The 22,695-nt window shown below is 46.4% G+C and overlaps 1 protein-coding gene across 1 annotated transcript in view; it reads left to right on the top strand.

The window, feature by feature from the left end:
- Positions 1 to 7,992: 7,992 nt before the first annotated feature.
- Positions 7,993 to 22,695, top strand: part of LOC138260932 (blue-sensitive opsin-like) — a 67,162-nt gene continuing 52,459 nt past the window's right edge. Inside the window, exons 1-3 of the mRNA XM_069209457.1 lie at positions 7,993 to 8,587; positions 18,020 to 18,188; positions 19,491 to 19,656. Of these exons, the coding sequence (XP_069065558.1) occupies positions 8,197 to 8,587; positions 18,020 to 18,188; positions 19,491 to 19,656 (726 nt within the window). The 5' untranslated portion in view covers positions 7,993 to 8,196. The remainder of the gene's footprint in view (positions 8,588 to 18,019; positions 18,189 to 19,490; positions 19,657 to 22,695) is intronic.

The raw sequence follows: 22,695 nt of genomic DNA, 5'->3' as shown, positions 1-22,695 counted from the left end.
GTAAGTGGACAAAATAGTCTCATAAAGTCATTAAACATGTCAGGTACCTTGGAACTTAAGTAGGTTACAATAAACACCACTGGTTAGAAAAAATAAGAATATTTGCAATCACAACAAACACCAATAGTTTAAGGTAAGGTAAATAATGTTTTATGTTATGATCCCATAAACATACACCAGTAACACCCCAATTTAACAAAGACAAAGTGCAATGTGTCCCCAGTGTCAAAGCAAAAAAACAAATGGAGTATGATAGATATAATATACAAAGCTTTTATTTTGAACAAGACAACTCAGAGGAATAATTAGAAAAGCCTCATCAATTGTCAAACAGCAGTCCGTTTGTCTGTGCAAATAGCTGCTGACGACGTTTTGACCCCGTGAAGGATAAAAGGGTCTCATCAGGGCTAACATAGATAGAGGGACATCCTGGGAGATGGGTAATCATGCAACCGGGGTGCATGGGCACTACAGCCATTCAAGACTCAAAAATACCTTACTCTTCCACATTGCAAGAGTAAGCGTGAGAAGAGACCAAAAATGAGAATTGAACCAGCAGGCGCAACCAAAATACAGAGGTCCGGGATGGGAGGGTTGTACGAGCTCTTGCTGTGGGGATGATGGCTAAATTACTGGACTTGAAACGAGAAGCCCAGGGTGATGCCTCCTGTTTGAATGAATCGCTTTGATCCTTTGACAGATGAGGTGCTCGATTGGGGAAGGTAGGAGCCGAAGCAGAGACATAATTCAGCTGCATCCAGATTGTATTTACTGGACTGTGGGTTTCTCTCTAGGCAGCCAAGACCATCCAATTCTTCCAGGCGAGATGTTCATCCCAAGCCTTCTACTGACTGCTCTTTCTCTGGCTCGTCTACACTAAGTAGAAGTGCCTCAGAACCAGTGCTTAATTTCTGCTTGTTGTTTCCGGTGCTGAGCACCGGCACTTATTTTTGAGGGCGGGGCTTATTCTACTGCCTCAACCATTTGCTGCGAGCAAAAGACACGTTTGGGAAAGACGGAGGAAGAGAAAAACGAAAAAGCGTCAGAATGGGAGAAAGCAGAAAGCTGCAAGAGTGAGCTGAAGGGGCAGGGAGTGGCTGTAAATGGGTTAAAGAGGCCCGAGATGGTTTAGGATTACGCTGCCTCAGTATTCAGTGCTCGCACATTTAACTGCAGCAGCTGCGGGTTTCAGAGTATAGCTGTGAGCACCGGCACGTTTTTATTTACAAATTAAGCACTGTTCAGAAGTAAGCCACTACCTGTGTGTCCAGCCTTGTTTGGGGTCAGAAAGTTCCACTTAATTTCCTGTATGCCAAGCATCACCCATTCTTCCCTATCTTGCGTCTGCTTGCGAGGAGCATTTCTGGAGTCCGTGGGTCCATAGATAAGATTGCGATGTCAGCAACCCACGGTTCATGGCAGAGCTGCCGGTCGCGACACGGAGGTGCACTCTGCCCTGATAGACTTACCTCAGAATCTCCTTCTTGTCTGTCTTCAGTGCTTCAGTGGTCCTATCTGTGTTTGCCTTATTGGGTGCTGTATCTCAGTGCCATGCTGCTTCCAGGTGGCAAGGTGCGCTGCAGAGACTCTTGCCCCACACCATGGCTAACCTCGAAAAAAAAAGAAAGATCTATAACTTAAGTACTTAAGACGTGGGTGTTTTGAAAAGGCCCAGGGTCTAGCATTTTCCATTCAATACCTCTTCTCAACCTTTAGCCCATTTCAAGATGGCTGCCATTCCTAATACTGGGATATCAGCCCAATCCCATGAGGAGCCCAGTCGTGTGGCTACTTGTAACTTCCTGTTCTTCCCCTCTAAAAGTAAGAGCCTTTCTGTCTGTAGCTGCATCTCCATGCATTTGTTGTATTTTTCTGCAGGTTCTATGCTCCTTGGCCTTCATTTTTGTCCCTATTTTTTTCTAGCTCTGCTCCCATCTAGCTGCTGCTTTTCAGACCTGGTTCCTCTTTAATGCTGTCTGGTGATAGCCTTCTTGCAAGCACAGGAGAGCGTGGGCCGCAGATTATGACAAAAACTTGGCATGCAAAAAATCAGTACAGCACTAATTGAAGAAGTTACGGGGGTATAAGTCAAATCTCTGTCATTAGGGTTTTGTATGTTCAGAATAAACAGGTGGAAGAAGCAACAAGGAGGGACGTAAAGGTGAAGAGAAGGGTGCAGGGCTGAACAGGTCCAGATGGTGGCAAGGACAGGAGGTCCATTATGTGAGATCATGGCATCCAGATGGAAGCGACCTAAAGGTAGTTTCCTTGGGAATCCACAAACCCCTATAATCATAGGGGTTTTTATAGGGATCCCAGATTTTTGCCTTCCTCTGTCTTCCTTTGCTGAGCTAGTTTTTGATGGCTTTTAGGACTCTGTGCGCTTTTTCCTTGATAACCAGTGGTAAAGTGCTGGTGCTCTCTCTTCAAAACATGGTATATTTAGCCTTCACCTGATTAATACATTTATTTACTTGTAAGTTCCTAGTAAATTGTATAACCTGTGCCCAGGGCATGTGTATTAAATGCTACCAGCGGGCCTGCAGCACTCCTTGTGCCACCCACTAAAGTAGCCTTTTAAACATGTCTCGGGTCTGTCACTGCAACCTGTAGTGCAGTTTTAAACTGCCATTTCGACCTGGCAAAACTAAACGTTTGCCTGGCATAACCTTCCTTTTTAATACTTATAAGTCACTCCTAGGGTAGGCCCTAAGGGCCCCTAGAGCAGGGTGTATGGTATTTAACATGTAGGACATGTGTATTTAAGTTTTACATGTTGGAAACACTCCTGAAGTCGTTTTTCACTGTTGTAAGGTCTGTCTCTCCCATCGGATTACACCGGGTTACCTTATTTCATTTAATAAGTGCCGACTTCACATTGGATAGAGAAATGATGTTTGCACTCAAATGAATTGCAATTTAATATCCTCTTTAAAGACAAAGTCAGATTTTAGATTACAGTTTTGAAAATGCCACTTTTAGAAAGTGGAAAAAGAAATGGGCAACCCAGGAACCCCTGGCGAGCTTGGGTATAAACCTAAGTAAAGGTACAGTGCTAAAAAGGGAGTCATTCTTACATAAATCCAAAGAATCAGCTAAATTGCATGTCCCTAAATTGGTGACATTATGAATTAATTGAAGGGGAATCAATCAAATGAGAACATATTAATATGTGTATCAAATAGAAGTGGGTAATAAATTCCACGGTGACGGCAGAGTTGGTGGAATTGTAGCCATTTCGTGTTACGCTTGTGAACGCAAAGTTCTGGCCAAACTTCACCAACTTCTGAGGTTTTTCTCGTATTCAGCTTGCCAATAGTAAGTTGGTGAGTGTGTGGAAGAATTGGTGTCCCTTAGTGCAATTTTTGTACTCAAGTAGGGCACCAGCAAGATTTTCCCAAAGTGGGTGGTCACGGGTGGTCGCGACCATTCGAGGTGAGAAAGCTGGCACTCGAGTAGAACATCTACTCTACGGTAGTAAAATCAGCATGAGCAGCAGTACCCTCTGGTACTGCATGGGCAGCAGTACCCTCAGGTACTGCATGGGCAGCAGTACCCTCTGGTACTGCATGGGCAGCAGTACCCTCTGGTACTGCATGGGCAGCAGTACCCTCTGGTGTGCCGTGTGGCTTCAATCGTGCTACTTTTTCAGTGCTAAAAATCAGTACAATGTGCTGATTTCCTCCAGTTCGCAGACCTCGGCAGAATTTCACTGAGTTTTCATGTAACTCTGCAGAATTCAGTGGAGTGAAACATAATCAGAGGGAAGAGAGGCATGTAGTGGATTAACCTATACGGTCACCATTTTTAGGACATGATTCAACTGATTATTTGGATTTATTTAAGAATGATTCCCTTGTTAGCACAGTACCTTTATTTGTAGAAAGTTGTCACTTTCCTGCCCAAAGTTTCTGAGGTCTTTCCAGTAGTTTCCGAGGTACCTGGGCCTACTAATGGCTCCCATCATGATGGTTTATTGGGCATAGACAATGAGAAGAAGACCCTGGGTGGAGCTGGGAGAGCCAGCAGGATAGCTGATGAATCTTATACCACCCTTACAAAACATGGAACATGAATATAGTGCACAACATGTCTTGACTGATTCTTTTCTCCTGCTGAGAACTGTGATATTGTCAGCTGACTGTCAGCAGAGCCAGTGCTGCTGCTGACACTGTCAGTGAGCTCCAGGGACTTTGCCCCCCTGATCCAGTTACTTCTGCTATTGCTTTGCATTTTGGAAGCAAACTGACTGAAATCTCTTCAAACCATCTTGTTTATTCAGGTCCCATGTCTGCATGATTTTATTTTTAAATATGTTGCTAAAAGAGCCCCGGTCCCTTAATGTAAATGCTGGTGGTGGCCACTGGCAACAGTCAGCACAAACTAAGTACTGGATCATGCTTGTGGGCTGAGAATCCTTGCTCAGCTCCTTCCCAAGCTATCATAGTGGGTCCCGGAGTGCTCGGCTGATCCAGTTGGAGCACAGTAGGTCCCACAATCTGATCAAAAGGGATTAAAGTCCCTTTTTTCAATATTGTCTGTGAGATTTAGTTCCCAGTCATCTGGTGAACTTGTCAGTCTCAAGTTTGTGGCAGAAGTTCCTGCCATTAGTATGATGCCCCTCTTCCTCATACCTCAACAGTGGCACCCGCTGCACCAGGCAGTTCTTTCGGAGGACTCTGAAGGTACCTGGGACAAAGTTCCACTCAGGCCTTCTAGTAAACCATGGTGGAGGAGTGTGTCAACTGCCCCCTGTCCATCCTCTGACGCCTGTTAAAATGCATTGAGTACATGATGCCATCTCTTGAGCTCTGGAGAAATTAAGAGGAATTCCGACCATACTATAAGTCACAATTATTCTTTAAAAACATAAAGGGCCCAAATTCACAAAGGTAAACTTAGCCCTGAAGTCTACATTCTTGAGTAGCAAAAAGGGGCGGGGTGGTGCGACACGTGGCGAGGGTGACCAAAAAAAACAAATACATTAAAAAAAAAAAAAACTTACCTTTCTCCAATCTGCTCCTCAATCCTCCACTGCAGACACAGAATCCCACCCTGCCCTGCATCCAATCCTAATGCTGCCTTCATGCTGCTGGCAGCACGAAAGCAGCATGAGGATTGGAGGGAGCGCCAAGCCAGGGTGCTCCGAGGCAGAGTGAGAGTCTCTGCCTGCTGTCTCCAACCTGGCAACGCAGTGCCGGGTTGGAGAGAGCCTAGTGCGCATGTGTGTTTGGCTGGCCAGAGACAACCGTCAAACATACATGCACACTGAGGGGGAGTGCACAGCACTATCCCTCCGTCCCTGCCATCGCCTGAGGCCCCACCCCTTTTGAAAGAAAACAATAATAAACATAGTTTATTATTGTTTTCTTGTAAAAGGTTTGCAGCTGCTGCTGCTGGCGGAGGGGGGGGGGGTTTCCTCTGCCATCCCTGCTGAAGTCTATCTTTAGACTTCTGGTCTAAAGTGAGACTTCAGGTCTAAGTTTACCTTTGTGAATCGGGCCCAGGGTGTTTTTTCCTTGATGTGTGTGTAGACTGTTGTTTGTGAGTTCTTCACCTGTTTGATGTAAATATTAGGAACTTTGGGCCAGATGTACCAAATTAAATTGCATTTCTTAATGGAACGAGATGCAATTTCAGTCCATTAAGAAATGCAATAGTGCCTTTCCACATGTACAAAGGCCTAAGCGCAATCGCAAAATGCGATTTTTATACCCAGTAGAAATCGCGTTTTGCGATTCCCTAAATAGGAAGTCACAAATAGGGATTTCCTATTTGCGATTTCCTAAGCACATGTACAAAGCATTTACTAAATGTAAAATGGACATTTAAGAAAGTAAATGCTTTTACCATTGTCTCCAAATCAACAGTAACCATGTGCAATTTTAAAAAATGCAACCAAGATGCATTTTTTAATACGCCATGTAGAGCACACATGCCGTTCGGGCATTTGTGCGCTTTACATGTGCACCACATTTTTGGGGGGGCATTAGGCTGGGGCATAGGGCCATAGGCACCCTTGGTTTTTGCATTTCCTAATTTGCGATTCCCTATTGAGAAATTGCAAATTTGGAAATGCAAGACCATTCGTTCCTATGGCACTTTAGGCCATAGGAATAAATAGTGGAGCGTTTCCTAAAGAGCGATTTTCTAACAGCGATTCCTACTGTGTAGGCCTGGCTACTAGAAAATCTCTACTTTCGTACATTCCATTTTGCTTTTCCTAAATAGCAAAAACTGAACTTCGTATATCTGGCCATGGTCACCTGGAAGTAGACAATGGCTTCAGGCACACTGGCTCTTTATACCTTATAATAAACCTAGGAGGGGAGAGATGCCCCCAGGTATGTGTAAGGCTGTAACCGCCACCATTTTTAATTTTATTTAGAAATCAATAAAGCAAAGCCTTCCACAGCGGAGTCTCTTTAAAGTGCTTCAGGGACACAAATGCCCAGATTCAGGATGACTTTGCGATATTGTGAAGTGATGCACAGTGACACTATGTAACGCATTGGTATTTACTTTCCAGCACAAGAGCTGTTTTGCACTATTTGTGAGTGCAATATAAGTGCTTTGCACAAAGCGGACGTACAGGGGCTTTACCTTGGCGGATCAGTGAAAACATCTACAGATTTTGATGCGAAGCCTGATGCACACAGATACGTGGCTTTGATTTGATAAAAAACCCACCTCCTTGGAGTCGGCTGTCACAGGAGGAAATGCGTTGATTTAAAAAAAAAAATGCACTGCACGTGTGCTGCAGTGCACTGCACACTTCCAATGTGTGGGATCCTTGTGAGTTTGTCTGGGCATCGGAATTAGTACAGAAAGGTTACGCTTCCAGTGCAAATCCCTTGCTAGACAGCGCACGCTAACCTCTGCATCGCGGTGGGAGGCTGTGCGCTGCAAAGGCCGCCATTTTAGAGCTCCCGTGTGGGTAGGGTGACCAAGCATCCCCGATTTGTTGGAACAGTCCCGTTTTTTTCACCAGCTGATTTCGAGAAATTTAGCTCATGTCCCGGTTTTTAGAGAGTGTCGACTGAAAACGGTGGTAGGTGTCTTTTTTATGTTTTCCAAAGCAGACATATTTGGCAGCTGTTTGTTAAAAGAAAGCAGTTTAATTAACAGGTATGATACTGGCTTTAAAAATTGCATTTTATTTATGTTCTTAGTGCCTCTGCTGTAATCCCATGCTGATGAGCCTGTCATTCCGCCTGCCCGGTTGAAGTAAAACCGTGGCCCTTCTTCTATTATCATGAAATCTCCCGGTTTTTTACTTTAAAATCCTGGTCACCCTACACTTGGGACATGGCAGCAGGACAATCTTAGTACATAAGGCTCTGTGTTCTCGTTTGTGCTCAGCGCTGTGCAGAAAACGTGGAGGCTTCTGTGCGCTGCATGAAAATATAATACATCTGGCCCACAATGTCTCCTAAAACATTTCACTGGCGTTTGCTGTTGAATGGCTTAAAGGGACTTATTTCTTTCTCTTTGGGCTGGACATACCGGGATAACGTTTGTGCGTGACAGGACGTGTATTCACATGAATAATGTTGATATGCAGTTAAAAACTTTTTTGCAGCGCTGTCAGTTGTGTCTTCCGGTCTGACAGTGACCCAGCCAATCCCCTTGCAGCAGCAAGCTCCGGCTGGCAGGGCCTGCACAGGGGCTTTGTGGCTTTCTTGACCTGCACAAAGGTTGTGCTCGCAAGCGCCTCGGGAATCCGCAATCAGGGCACTTGCAAAGTCGCTAAACCCGCGGATTAGGCCTCTGCCGCCCTGATTAGGGCAGCAAAGGAGCTTGGGGCCCAGATTATCCCCAGTCACCTTTTCCCGTGCGCCCCCACCGCGCCGTGATGCCTTCCTGGATAAGACCCTCTTAAAGGACTTTCTGTCTCCAAGTACGATTATCACTGCAGAGAAAATAAATATTAAGTGGGCTCCAGCCGGACCCAGCACCCCCTTCCCCCCTAGAGAGGCCAGGGCGTATATATATATGGGACCCACCCTGCCCAGGGGCCTGTATGATAGGGGAGGCGCTCTGTCTCTCACGCGGTTGGGACCACGGCTAATCCTCAGTCACTGGGATCAGAATTGAAGATATTGTCCCTCTTCTGTGTTTATCCCATTCCTCCCCTGCCGCTAGCTCTACCTTCAGTTTCCAGTTCTTGAGCCGGACCGGAGTGTCGCCGACCTCATGATGTACAAAGTCAACCGAGTGATGGACGTGGAGATGTCCGACGACTTCTACATCCCTATCCCGTTGGACACGACCAACATCACCGCCCTGAGCCCGTTCCTGGTGCCCCAGACCCACCTGGGCAGCCCCTTCTTCTTCAAGAGCATGGCGGTCTTCATGTTCTTCATCCTGCTCTTCGGTATCCCCATCAACTTTCTCACCATCCTCTGTACCTTCCTGTACAAGAAGGTGCGCTCCCACTTCAACTACATCCTGGTCAACTTGGCTGTGGCCAACCTGCTGATCCTCTTCATCGGCCCCACCCTGGCCTTCTACAGTAACACCCAGATGTACTTCACGCCGGGGCCCCTGGCTTGCAAGATAGAGGGGTTTGCCGCCACACTTGGAGGTGAGTTGTCGCGAGAGCGATGCTGGCGACATTTGGAGCCCTAGCGCCATCATGAAAAGTACCAACCATGGGCTAGCCTTCCATCTCTGTAGTAGACGAGTGAATGGGTCAGGCTGATACTCTTTAGTGTTTTTGCATCGTCTTTCAATCAGAAAGGTGAACCCACGCAAAGATAGAGACCAATAGTGGCGGAAAGAAGCAGTGTAAACAGCAGGCCCTTCACTGGCTCTATTGTGTGCCTTGAGTATGTAGAGGAGATGAGCTGATCTCAGCTCTGTATTCCAGCAGCTCAGATGCCAACTTCAGAGGAGCAGTGTCCAGCTTCCAGTCTGAAGTCACCCAACGAGGGTAGCTCCAATGCACTGGTGGGCCCCTCATTGCAAGCGGCATCACAGAGTCCGGAGGAGCCACTGTTCGCTACAAAAGATCTTCCCTGAAGAGTTGCTCATTAGTTGGTAGAATTAGAAGCCACATTAGTACCTCTTTAACTTGCATACCCCTTTAGGAGGGCTGTTGATGGATGTGGTGTCCACCAACCACTTTTCTCTCTTTAGTGCTCTTTTAATGATATACTTTACAGTTATGTTTCTTCCTATTTTTTGATAATCCTATTTTTAAATTGTAAATCATATTGTAATTGCCTCAGAGCTGTGATGGGCAGGTTTACTAAAAATGTTTTTTTCAGATATTGAAGTAAAAGAAATATCAAAACTATAAACAAACAGTGAAAAAACTACAGGCTATGCCCTTGTACAAAAGAAAACAGTCTAGGAAAGCAACCTGTGCAAAACATTGTTGTTAAACTCTCAGTTCTACCAGCATGGATTGGTGAAGACTGCAGGCACTTACCTAGAATCAGACACAGTAATGTGGTCATCATGCCTTTTCTACACCCCATGCAAGCCTGCATAAAGAAGGCTGTTTGTAGTGCTTCAGGGCCACTCTGATGAGAATGGTTCTTAGCGTTGGTCACACCTTCATCAAAACGCAGCATCGAAATGCCCTGCACCCCTTCAATGCCACCTTCCCAGCCGCCCATGTCCCGTCACTCACCTTCATTGTTCTGGTGGTCATAGGCTTTGCACCAACCCCTTCTTTGCACCATTCTGGCTTTCCAGGCGTCAACCAAGCTGTTGCCCATGCTCCATCTTGCCAGGCCCCTTGCTAATGGGCACTTTTGAAGCGGAGCAGCCCATTGCCCCATTCCACCGCTCTTGGTACCTCACTTTTAGACATTTTCCACCCCAAAGGCCCTGTTCTACCTCTCTTGGTCCCTCACATTTACGCATCTTTCACCCCACTGCCCCTGATTTTACCTCTCTTGGTCCCTCACTTTTAGACATGTTCCACTCCATTGTCCCCGGTTCCACCTCTCTTGGTCCCTCACTTTCAGACAAGTTCCACCCCATTGCCCCCATTCTACCTCTCTCGATCACTCACTTTTAGACATGATCCACCTCATTGCCCCTGTTCTACCTTCTTGGTTCCTCACTTTTAAACACGTTCCACCCAATTGCTCCTGTTCTACCTCACTTGATCCCTCACTTTCAGACATGTTCCACCCCATTGCCCCCATTCTCTCTTTGCCTCTCACTTTTGGACATGGTCCACCCCATTGCCCCCCATGGTACCTCTCTTGGTCCCTCACTTTTAGACGCGTTCCTCCCCATGTCCCCCATTATACCTTTGTTGGTCGCTCACTTTTATACAAGTTCTACCCCGTTGCCCTTGTTCTACCTCTCTTGGTCCCTCACTTTTAAACATGTTCCATACCATTGCCCCCATTCTACCACTCTTGGTCCCTCACTTTTAGACATCTTCCACCCCATTGCCCCCCTTCTACCTCTCTTGATCCCTCACTTTTAGACAGGCCTTCTGCGACACCATCGCCAACACCATCATCTTGCACGCCCTCACCTCCACAGACTACATTTAAACTTTCACTTGGAGAACCTACAAGACCACAACTCTTCATCCCTCATAGACACCCTCACCAACCTCAGACTCAAACAACTGGTCACCGCACCCACCCACTCAGCAGGACACAAGCTCGCAATTTTCACTTCAAGCCAACACATAGCCTACACCCACACCACCAAACTCCTCTGGACTGACCACCACTGCATCCACTTCTCCTTCGCCAACCCCCGCACACCACCATCAACACACCACACCCTACCGCATGTGGGACAAGATCCCCACAGAACGCCTGAACTCCCAACTGGCTCACAACCCCCCCACACACCAACAACCCCAACACAGGAGCCCACAACCTCTCTAAATGGATCACCACCTGCGCAAACACTAGCCCCCCTCAGAAAACACATCGCCACCCGCAACATCAAGAACACCCCATGGTTCACCCCCGAACTCCAAGACTCCAAGCACAAATGCCGCCAAGCGGAGAAGATATGGCGACAAGAACCCTCTACAACCAACTTCTCACCATTCGTACCCATCACCAACTCATGCGCACCGCCAAAAGAGACCACTACAAGACACGCCTTGACAACAACTCTCAAAACAGCAAAGAACTCTTCACCATCATTAATGAACTAGCCAAACCCAAAGCCAGCAACATAGACTCTTCACACACACAGCCCCTATGTGATGCCCTCTCCAACCACTTCCACCACAAAATCCTGGACATCCACTACAGCTTCACACCACACCCACCCATCCCACACACCCCTCACTCACCCAACTCAACCCCCACTCATGATCCCCCCACCACACTCACCACCTGGGCCCCCACCACACACAAAGAAACCGAAAAAAGTATGAACTTCATCCGCTCCGGATCCCCCTCCGACCCCTGCCCACATCGCATCTACAACAAAGCCAGCCCAACCATTGCACCCATACTCCGCGACATAATCAACTCCTCCTTCGACTCCACCACCTACCCAGACCCCTGGAAGCACGCGAAAATCACCGCTCTCCTAATCCCTGAATTTCACCACACCTCAAAACCCTTCACTGGCTCCCCATAAACAAGAGAATCACATTCAAGATCCTCATCCATGAACACAAATCCCTCCACAACACCGGGCCCTACATACCTCAATGAAAGAGAGAACTTTCACACTCCCACCGCAACCTCCGATCAGCCAATCTCGCCCTAGCCACAGTCCCCCGCATCCATCACACCACCACAGGAGGCAGGTCCTTCTCCTACCTCGCCCCCAAAACCTGGAACTTCCTCCCCGCCAACCTCCGCAAAACCAAAGACCTCCTGCTCTTCAGAAAGAACCTCAAAACATGGCTGTTCAAACAGTGACCCTCCTGCCCCCCGCGCCTTGAGACCCTCACTGGTGAGTAGCGCGCTTTATAAACTTTTTTGATTGATTGATTGAGGTTCCACCCCATTGCCCCCGTTCTACCTCTCTTGGTCCCTCATGTTTAGACACGTTCCACCCCATTGCCCCTGTTCTCCCTCTCTTGTTCCCTCAATTTTAGACATGTTCCACCCCATTGCTCCTGTTCTACCTGTCCTGGTCCCTCATGTTTAGACAAGTTCCACCCCACTGCCCCTGTTCTACCTCTCTTGGTTCTTCATTTTTAGACATGTTCCACCCCACTTCCCTTGCGGTAACTGACTGGGTCCTTCGCTGAGGGCACTTTTGAAGTGGAGTAGCCCATTGCCTATGCTCTGCCTCACTGGTTCTCTTGCTGTTAGAAACTTTTAATGCAGACGCCCACATGGCCCATGCTGTACCTAGCTGGGTCCTTCGCCATTGTGCACAGTTGACATGGCCCATTCTATTGCCCATGCTCACCCTTTCTGGATCCCTCATCATTGGGCTCTTTTTGTATAGACCACCCAATGTCCTGTGCTCTGACTTGCTGGGTCCCTCGCCATTGGACACTGTTGACATGGACCATCTCATTGCCTGTGGTCTTCCTTGCTGGGTCCCTTGCCGTTGGGCGCCGTTGACATGGACCACCCCATTGCCCATGCTGTACCTTGCTGGGTCCCTTGCCATTGGTCGCTGTTGACATGGACCACCCCATTGCCCATGCTGTACCTCTCTGGAACCCTTGCCATTGCCCTCTGTTGAGATGGACTAAACCATGCCCATACTCTACCTCGCTGGGTTCCTCGCTCTTGTTCACTTGTGACGCACACCACCCGGCAGTCTATGCTACCCACCCTTGACGACTCTCTAGTATTGTGCACACTTGACACATCCACTTAACTGATTTGGACTCACTCATCTGACCTAGCGGACTGACACAGTCCAAGCTCCTCTGAGCCTGGAAGAGACATGGGATCAGGGCCGGACTGGCCTATAGGGCACCCAGGAAGTGCCCGATGGGCTGGTCTGAAAGGTCAATGTGTGGCCCTATTTTGTGACTGTTTGCATACCTCAGTCTTTTATGGTCTACTGGGCTGGGATTTATTATTGATGTCCCTGATACGACAAAGGTGGCCTTCAGCATGCCTAAGTCCATGCAATCTTATTTCCATACCTTGCATCACACTTATACAGCATGTTCTTACAAGTTCAAAACTGTCCCAATTTGCAAACATGGGCCAATTTTTCTGATTCACTCATGGGGGGCACTTTTATTTTGGTGCCCGGACCTACTTTCTGACCCAGTGCAACCCTGCATAGGCTGGAAGCTTAGATCGCCTAAAGCAGGACATCCAAAGAAAGAATTTTAAGATGCCACAAGGTCTGGGCACTAATTCTTCCACGGAATGTATTTCACCGACACATGGCACTGAAGCTCTAATCAAGGAGGAGTGTATTTCACATCACATCACTGCAATAAAAGACCCTTTCTGAAAGTCTTTTTCTTAAATTCACCTCTTTAACTGCGCCTGGATCCCTTGGGTCTCCAGAGGGATAGCTCCCAGAGAAGGTGGCCCTTCTCATTGCTGGATGCCACACAGTGGATGTATTGCAGAAAAGTTGTCGCTCCCCTGCCATGCACAGTTTTTTTCTTCAATAATTTGACTGCTAATGTTTCATGATATTTTTATTGACATTATAAAAGATCTCATGAGCGCTGTAAGATCTGGGGTTATTAGCAGTGCATGGTGAGGGTGCGAGTTATCGTTACCTTAGGCTGCAAGTTATAGTTACTTCAAATAACCCTAACTATTACTGCAGAATTTCTTTGGTTTTGTGCGAGTAAATCCAAAGCCTAACTATAGTGTCCCTGTAACCTTTGTTTTTTTTATGTGGATTTCTATGTTTTTTTAAGTCTATTTCCTAACATGGATTTCTATGTTTTTTTTAAGTCTATTTCCTAACATGGTGGTCCATGTAACCTTTGTTTTTTCAGTGAAATTCTATGTTTTTTTTTAACATAAATTAATTTTCATTACTATACGTTAATCCCTATGGCCATCCCCATATAACCACCCAACCCTGTGCACAACCTTTGGCCGTGTGCGGGGGGGATTACAAACCAGCACTGGTCATGGAATTTGGTTGTGTGCGCAACAGGAGTTGGGCGCAAGTCTGTCTCTCTGGGGGGGAGAATCAGTGTCAGAGGGTGTCTCTGGGTTTGAGAGTGTCTTTCTGGGTGTGAGATTGGGTGTGCGAGGATCTATGTGGGTGTGACAGTGGGTGTGAGAGTGTCTGATTGGGTCTGTGAGTGGGTGTGTGAGTCTTTGAGTGGGTCTGTGAGTGGATGCGTGAGTCTCTGAGTGGGTCTGTGAGTGGATGCGTGAGTGTCTAACTGGGTATGTGAGTAGGTGCGTGAGTGTCTGGGTGTGTCTGTGCGTGAGTCCGTGAGTGTCTGAGTGGGTGCATAAGTGTCGGAGTGAGTGAGTGCGTCTGCGATTGGGTGTATGAGTGTCTGTGTGGGTGTGTCAGTAGCTGTGTGAGGAAACCTCACCTGCCCTTTTTTCCAACAAGAGTCCACAGCTTTGCATGAAATATCTACCTGAACTGAGTTCTTTTTCCTCCTTCGGTGAATGTCCAGTATGTATTCTACAGTACAGCTTTGTAATGGACCACAAGGAAATGTGACCAGTGTCCTTGTGTGCGTTTTGGCAACATGATTGTTCCTGTTGCCTGATTCTCTAGAATTCTGTGATAACATGAATCCTCCTAAAGAATACCCAAGACTACAAACACGTAAATCTCCACCAAACCAGGGTCCTTCGTCTTATCTATATGAAGTAAGTGCTTCTTTGTTTTGTGGAGATGTCCTCATATTCCTCGCCATCAAGAACGTGCCATCAAAACCAGCGGGAAACACACTGGGTGTCCCTTTGGGAAGCTGTACATCTTCCTGGCAAAAGGGGGAAGACCTTTGCATACTACAAAGGTGGACGGGGCGGGCCAAGTGAGAGCAGCTTCCAGGTGATTTGCACATACCATACTCGTAGTAATTTAAAGGGAGAACTGTGTACTGTAGGGGAGGAGGGATGCCCCCCGTCCCCGGGCCGATATCTTCCCCACGAACCCCATCCCTTGGGGCCCACCACTATTCATTGGGGGAGGGGGGCCACGAGGCCTCCCAACCGGCTGATTTCAGCCCTAGAGACCCCATCCCCCAGGGCCCACTACTAATCAATGGGGAAGGAGGGATGCGCGGTCCCCATCTCAGGATCGATTTTGGCCCCAGAGACCCAATCCACTATTCATTGGGGGAGGAGGGCCACGTGGCCACGTAGCCTCCTCCCCTGGCTGATTTCGGCCCCAGAGACCCCATCCCCCGGGGCCCACCACTATTCAACGGGGGCCAGTGCATATTAATGTGGTTATTGGCCACTTCTACAGCATATGTTGACTCATAGCAATAGCAGAGGGCTGTAGCAGGCGTGATGACTCTTTTTACAGATTTGAGCTGTGGTCCCTTCTCCTTCCTCCCCTTTACCAGTGAACCGTGTATTGATGAAGACTCCAGGGAAAGCACTGCATAACAGTCAAAGATAATCATTGTAATGAGGGAGTCCTTAGGCAGAGCACCGTGTTGCCCCCCCTACATAAGGAAAAGGGGTCCTTTCGTCATCTGAAGCAGAAAAGACACCCATGAATGTTATGCATTAGGATGTCAGGAATTAGTATATGCTTTACAGAAGGTGCCAACTCTGCACAAGATACCAGCTGGCAGCCAGCTCTCCCTATAGCAGAGGCGTTTTAAGGCATGGGCAATGTACTCTCTGGCCCAGGGCCCCAGCCTTTCAGGGGCCCCTGACAGAGCCAGCTCTGTTCTGTAGAGAGACTTGCCCTGATGATCTTGAATAATGTTTAGACATTGTTTTAAATACATTTTCCTTTAATGTATTAATAATGTGGGTGATGTTACAGAGATTGTGCAGATACATGTTGTGTTTACAGCATTCATAAAATTATTTTAGATCATAACAGGATCTCACATATGAGAAATGGGAGGGTGTCACATAGATCATTTGCAGTAACATTAGTGAGCTGCTGCTGTGTTATAATATTGAAAACACGCGCTGCAATCCCTGAATATTAGATGTAAACACATTTAGGATTTGGACCAGTGTGTCTGTGCACAGTCAGTGACCTGGCCAAAGAGGGCACGAAAGAGTAAGTATTGGATCATAAATTCAAAGCTGTTCCGAACAAGGGCCCTAAAAATACATTTGGCCCATGGCCACCAAAAATCCTTAAGATGTCCGTGCCCTATAGGCAGTACTGTAAGAAGCCCTGAGGGTGGCTAGCTCTGCCCACTGGTAGGTCTGTGCATCACCATCCTGTGTAGAGGTTGCTGTATGCAGAAAAGGCACTGATGTAAAGCAAACCCTTGTGTGAGAATGAGCCGTGCACAGCGCCTTGAGCCCCTCACCGGTGATTTGCTGTGCTTTATAAATACTGATTGATTGATTGACAAGTGCCTGTCATGTGGTCAGAGACTGCACCGGAGAGGTGGGTGGGGGAGGTGCTGCCGCACAGGAGTTGGGCGCCAAAAGCCCAAGTCTTCCGAAGGCAGAAACTGCACTCTCTGCAGAGGGGTCACACTAGAGAAGAGCACACAGTGGGCACCAGGGTGAGAGGTCAAGGAGTACAAAGGTCATACTGACAGGTGCAAGGTCACCAGTTGGGTCTGAAGCGCACCTTACTGCACCATCTCACTCTTTCAGTGTGAAAGAGCCTATCACTCATTGTTTGTGGTTCTCACTCCTTGCTGTACATGTCACGCATGCTCCACTCCTCAATGCAGTCTCTTTCATTGTCATGGAACACAGTCTCACTCACTAATTGTGAGTCTAACTTCTTGGAGCACATTCTCACTCATTAGGTACAATCCCAAACCAGCAGACAGAAAGGTAGACAAGGCGAGAGAGCAAGGGAGAGAGAGAGAACGCAAGAGAGAGAGGGTTTTGAGAGACAGAGAGAGACATGAGAGAGAAAGACAAATAAACCCAAGAGAGTACTGGAAAGGAAAATGAAAAGCATGACATTAAGTGGTTTCTCCATCTTGACCAAACCTTCCCCATCCCACTGGAATTGTCACTCTTTCCTAGCCTCGTATGATGGTCATTGATGCGTCTGTGGTATCTTAAATTAGGTCAATGCACCACTTCCAAAATCCAGCTGCTGTGCTGGTCTTCTACACCCTCCTGTTGGAATCCTCACTGTTTCATAGCTACCTCTGGTGGTGTTAATGCTTCTTGTGCAGCAGTAACTGTTTCACGGCTACCTCTTGTGGTGTTAATGCTTCTTGTGCAGCAGTAACTGTTTCACGGCTGTCTCTGGTGGTGTTAATGCTTCTTGTGCAGCAGTAACTGTTTCACAGCTGTCTCTGGTGGTGTTAATGCTTCTTGTGCAGCAATAACTGTTTCACAGCTGTCTCTAGTAGTGTTTAATGCTTCTTGTGCAGCAGTAACTGTTTCACAGCTGTCTCTGGTGGTGTTTAATGCTTCTTGTGCAGCAGTAACTGTTTCACAGCTACCTCTGGTGGTCTTTGATGCTCCTGGTGGAATGCTTAATGTTTCACAGTTAACTCTGGTGGTCTTTGATACATCTGGTGCAACAGTCACTTTTTTACAGCTACCTCCGGTGGTCTTTGATGCTTGCTGAAGATGTTAGATAATGTCCGTAGACCACTTCCTAAACCCGTCAAATGGTCTTGTCTGCTTCTGTCTACTGTTGGTCTGGTCAACATTTTGTATACATCTATGGTGGCCTTCAATACTTTCTATAGATAGTAAATGAATGCAGCATCCCTGTTCAGAAACATGACTAAAGCTCTCATTTCAGCCTGATGAATATATAGGAGTCTATGTTCACTTGCAACCCTTCCCGCAAAGGGAGCTTCTGCCTATTGCTGTGTCTAACTAGTCACAGTTCTCTTTTTTCTCCCCTCTGACACTGTAAGTTTGTGGATCCAGCTTGTCATGGCCTTAGGACACAGGTGGGAATGTCTGATTACCTTAGCATTTTTTCTGAGTCTCTTTAATATGCACTTCCTGTTTCTGTTTCCTTCCATATCATGCAGGTATTGTCGGTCTGTGGTGTCTAGCTGTGGTGGCCTTAGAGCGATACCTGGTCATCTGCAAACCTCTAGGCGGCTTCACCTTCCGAGAGAGCCACGCCATCATGGGTTGCATCTTCACCTGGATCGCGGGATTCATGGCAGCTGGCCCACCCCTCTTTGGCTGGAGCAGGTACATGTAACCTTTGCCAGAAGTGAAGGTCCTGCAGGAACAGGCAGACTCTGTTTACAATTTCCTAACAGACACACAGGCACTAATGACAGATGGGGCACACAGCAATTCAGACTGCCCATTCACAAAATAATACCCTACCAAAGTCCCCACTTGTTGCCCAGAATGTCCCTACCTGCCACACTGCTAGGAATGTACTTGTGCCAAGCACTCACCCTCTCTGAAAAGAATGCTTTGTTTACAGTGGTGGAAGCAAGTGAGGGGGTGTAGCTGCTTAAGAAAAGTATGGCTCTTGTAGGGGTGGATGAACAACGTGAGCAACTATACCTTTATTATAGTGAAATGACTGGATGAAATACTTCGATGGTGGCTAATTCACAGCATGATATGTTCAGGGCCTTGGTTGACTATTTCGATGAATGGCTAGACACAATACGATACATTTGTGGCTTTTTTTTAGAAAATTCAATGGATGGCTAGTCCAGAGTATGATCTGTTCATGGTCTTTTGATGGATGGCTAATCAACAGTATTATACGTTAAGGGTCTTGGTTAGATACTTTGATGGGTGGCAAGTCCACAGTATGTTATGGTCAGGGCCTTGGTTAGATCTTTTAAGGACGGCTCGTTCACTGTACAATATGTTTAAGGTCTTGGTTAGATACTCTAATGGATGTCTAGTCCACCGTATAATACGTTCAGGGTCTTAGTTTGATTCCTTGATGGAGGTCTACATCACAATAAGATACCATCAGGGTATTGATTGGGTATCTCAATAGATGCATACTTCAGGGTACAATATGTTCAGGGTCTTGATTAGATAACTCAGTGGGTGGCTATTCCACAGTACCATAGGTTCAGGGTCTTGGTTAGATTCCTTCATGGATGGCTACATCTCACAATGACACAGTCAATGTCTTGGTTCGATACATCGATGAGGGGCTAGTCCACAATACGATACGTTCAGGGTCTTTGCTAGGTACTTTGACGGATGACTAGTCCACAGTATCATAAGTCAGAACCGTTATTACCTACATCGATGGGTGGCTAGCTCACGGTATGACATGTTTAGGGTCTTGGTTAGCTACCTCAGTGGGTGGAGAGTCCTCACTATGATACGCTTGGGGTCTTGGTTACATACTTTGGTGGATGGCTAGTCCACAGTGCAATCAGTTCATGGTGTTGGTTCAACATATAAATAAACGGGTGGCGGGTCCAGAGTAAGTATACGTTCAGGCCTTATGGTAAAGGCTGTAATCATTTCATAGATAGCTCAGGAATTTCCCTTCTGTCTTGGTCACAGGTACATCCCCGAGGGCCTGCAGTGCTCCTGTGGCCCAGACTGGTACACGGTGAGCAACAAGTGGAACAACGAGTCCTACGTGCTCTTCCTCTTCTGCTTCTCTTTTGGTGTCCCTCTCTTCGTCATCATCTTCTCATATGGTCGGCTCCTCATGACCCTTCGAGCTGTAAGTGACCTGGTTTGAACAGTGATGAGTTCTTCTGTAAGGAGGCCAGGGCTGGTTCTAAGCATTGATGCCTGCACTCTACAGGCTCATTTTGTGGGCAAGGCCTGTTCTGCTGCTACTGACTGTGTTGTGCCTGCTCTGTATTTGTAGGATAACTGTGTGGTACTGCTGGACCTGTCCTGTGGGTGAAAGAAGTTGGGACTGCTGTGTTTAAGATAGAAGCCTGACCATGACTGTGCTGTAGCTGCTCTTTGTGTTTGAAAAATATCCTGTCCCATTAAAAGTATTGCAGGGCTTCTGAGATGTTGTGCGACTGCCACGTTAGGAATTTTAGCAACTTGGAGAAGTGCAGGTAAAATTGTAGCTGTCTGGGTAGACATGTAGTACCCTCCTGAGAAGAGCAGGTGGCATCTCACACCACCTACCAGCCTGCACTGAACCAGCACGGAAAGGGATGGAGGGGTTCAGTTTCCACATTTATCACCCCCCGCCCCGTGCTCAGACCACAAACCAGTAAAAGCACCTTCTTCAGATACACAACCTTACACAACTTGATGCACAAAAGATCTTCATGATCATTCAGGCAACTCTTTTTACTTTATAAAGGCATTTTGGCTTTGCCAGTGCTTGCCCATGAAGAGACCTGCACATAGTAAGCATTTCGTCCAAAAATTGGTTTGAAGTCAAACCAATCAGTGGTGTGCACTAGACACATCTTGACGACCAGAACTATTTTTTTTCGAAATGTGTGCAGGTTGTTACAGCCATCAGATGAATGTTGACTATGCAGTTTTCCTTTGCAAAAAGAGTTATTTCATTAACAGAAGGGAAGGGGTTACATTTATTGTTCAACAAGTATTATAGAACTCCAGTACACCGCCTCTTCGAAAACTAATTCTATGGAATGCTATAATGTGATCCGGGCAGTTGGACAAGAGGCTGCTGGTGAACGGCAGCACTGGGAAGTTGCTTTCATGAACTTACTGCTTAAATTATCCTGTGCACTGGATTGCGTCTTTTAAGAAAGGATCCCACGCATGTCGCCAATGTTCGGATCCCTTCTTAAAAGATGCAATCCGGAGCGCAGGATAGATTACGTTTTAGGTTTATTAGTACAAATCCCCAATGCTGCACAGGGGAGTTGCTTTATTAAACCTACTACTTAATCTATCCTGTGCACCTGATTTCATCTTTTCAGAAAGGGTCCCATCCAGGTCGCCAATGTTCGGATCACTTCTTAAAAGATGCAATCTGTATCACAGGATAGATTCAGTACTTAGTAGGTTCATTAAAGCAACTCCCCAGTGTAGACTGGGGAGTAGCTTTAATAAGCCTACTATTTTATCTATCCCGTGCTCTCGATTGCAGCTTTTAAGAAACTATCCTGTCCAGGTCGCCAATCTCTGGATCTCTTCTTAAAAGGTACAATCTGGAGCACAGGATGGATTCAGTAGTTAGTAGGTTTATTGTTAGGTTTATTAAAGCAACTCCCCAGTGCAGCACTGGGGAGTAGCTTTAATAAACCTACTATGTTATCTATCCTGTGCTCTCGATTTTATCCTTTAAGAAACAATCCTATCCAGGTCACCAATCTCTCCATCTCTTCTTAAAAGATACAATCTGGATCACAGGATAGATCTAGTAGTTAGTAGGTTTATTAAAGGAACTCCCAAGTGTAGGACAGGGGAGTAGCGTTAATAAGCCTACTACTTTATCTAACCTATGCTCTCGATTGAATCTTTTAAGAAATGATCCTATCCAGGTCACCAATCTCTGGATCTCTTCTTAAAAGATACAATCTAGATCACTGGATAGATCCAGTAGTTAATAGGTTTATTAAAAGAACTCCTCAGTGTAGGACTGGGGAGTTGCTTTAATAAGCCTACTACTTTATCTATCCTGTGCTCTTGATTGCATCTTTTAAGAAGTGATCCTATCCAGGTCACCAATCTCTGGATCTCTTCTTAAAAGATACAAAATGGATCACAGGATAGATCCAGTAGTTAGTAGGTTTATTAAAGCAAGTCCCCAGTGCAGCACTGTGGAGTTGCTTTAATAAGCCTATTACCTAATGTATCCTGTGATCCAGATTGCATCTTTTAAGATGGGATCCAAATAGAGGAACCTTAGAAGGGGAGGAGCTTAGACGGGACGAGCTTCAGTTTCTTTGGGGGTACTAACTGTCATTCACACCTGAGGTCCTATAGACGCAATGACCAGGCTCTGCCCTCCTTCCATCTGGCTCAGTTCAGATAATATTGGCTCCATATCTGGAGTCAAATTCCAAGAAACAATGAAGAAAGTATAGTTCTGTGCCTTAATGGGAGCATCATGGCACCATGATACTACAAAAGTCCTAGGTTTTTGTGCATCCTAAAGCAACGGTCACCTGCAGTTCTTTTTAATCCTGAATTGACGGTGCAGAAGTTGCCTCACATATCAACGGAAAAAGAAGATTTCATGAAAGAGGGGCTTCGGCTCCACTGAAATCTTGATTCTCTTGAGTACAGATTTTGATTTGACAGAAGTCGTGTGATTCCACTGAAAGAGAGTGCTTGTATTGTACGTTTTAGAAAAGCTTATGCTGAACTCAGCAGGACTGAGATGGTTATGGTGTCAGGCCATTAATCAAGCCTATTGGTTTGATCTGTTTGTTGGTTATGAAAAGTTTAAACAAATTACAACCTATATCTTGTGAAAACTGATTTGGATTTTCATTACACAGCGTTAAAGCTTACAGATTGTTATTTTGTTCTGGAGAATCTCACAGGTTCCATGGCAGGCAAGGGTTTTTGTGCTGCCCCCCTCCCCAGTTACAAACCCTTGGGTAGAAGATTTTCACTTTGAGCATCCTTGTTATGGCATTTTAGAAAGGGTTATTTATTGTTTTGCCAATGGTAATTTTGTACAGATTTGTAATTTTTGACTACATAAAGACCTATTCACAAACTGAGTTTTGGAGTACGTAAAGTAGTGCCCTAGCAGACTTAGCGCCAGATTTACAAGAAACTGGAGCAGCGTGGTGCGGCACCAAAATTA

Source organism: Pleurodeles waltl, chromosome 10 (assembly GCF_031143425.1).
Source record: "Pleurodeles waltl isolate 20211129_DDA chromosome 10, aPleWal1.hap1.20221129, whole genome shotgun sequence".
In the NCBI taxonomy this organism is placed as follows: domain Eukaryota; kingdom Metazoa; phylum Chordata; class Amphibia; order Caudata; family Salamandridae; genus Pleurodeles; species Pleurodeles waltl.
Note: the sequence above shows the minus strand (reverse complement) of the source record. Positions and strands in the feature narration are given on the sequence as shown.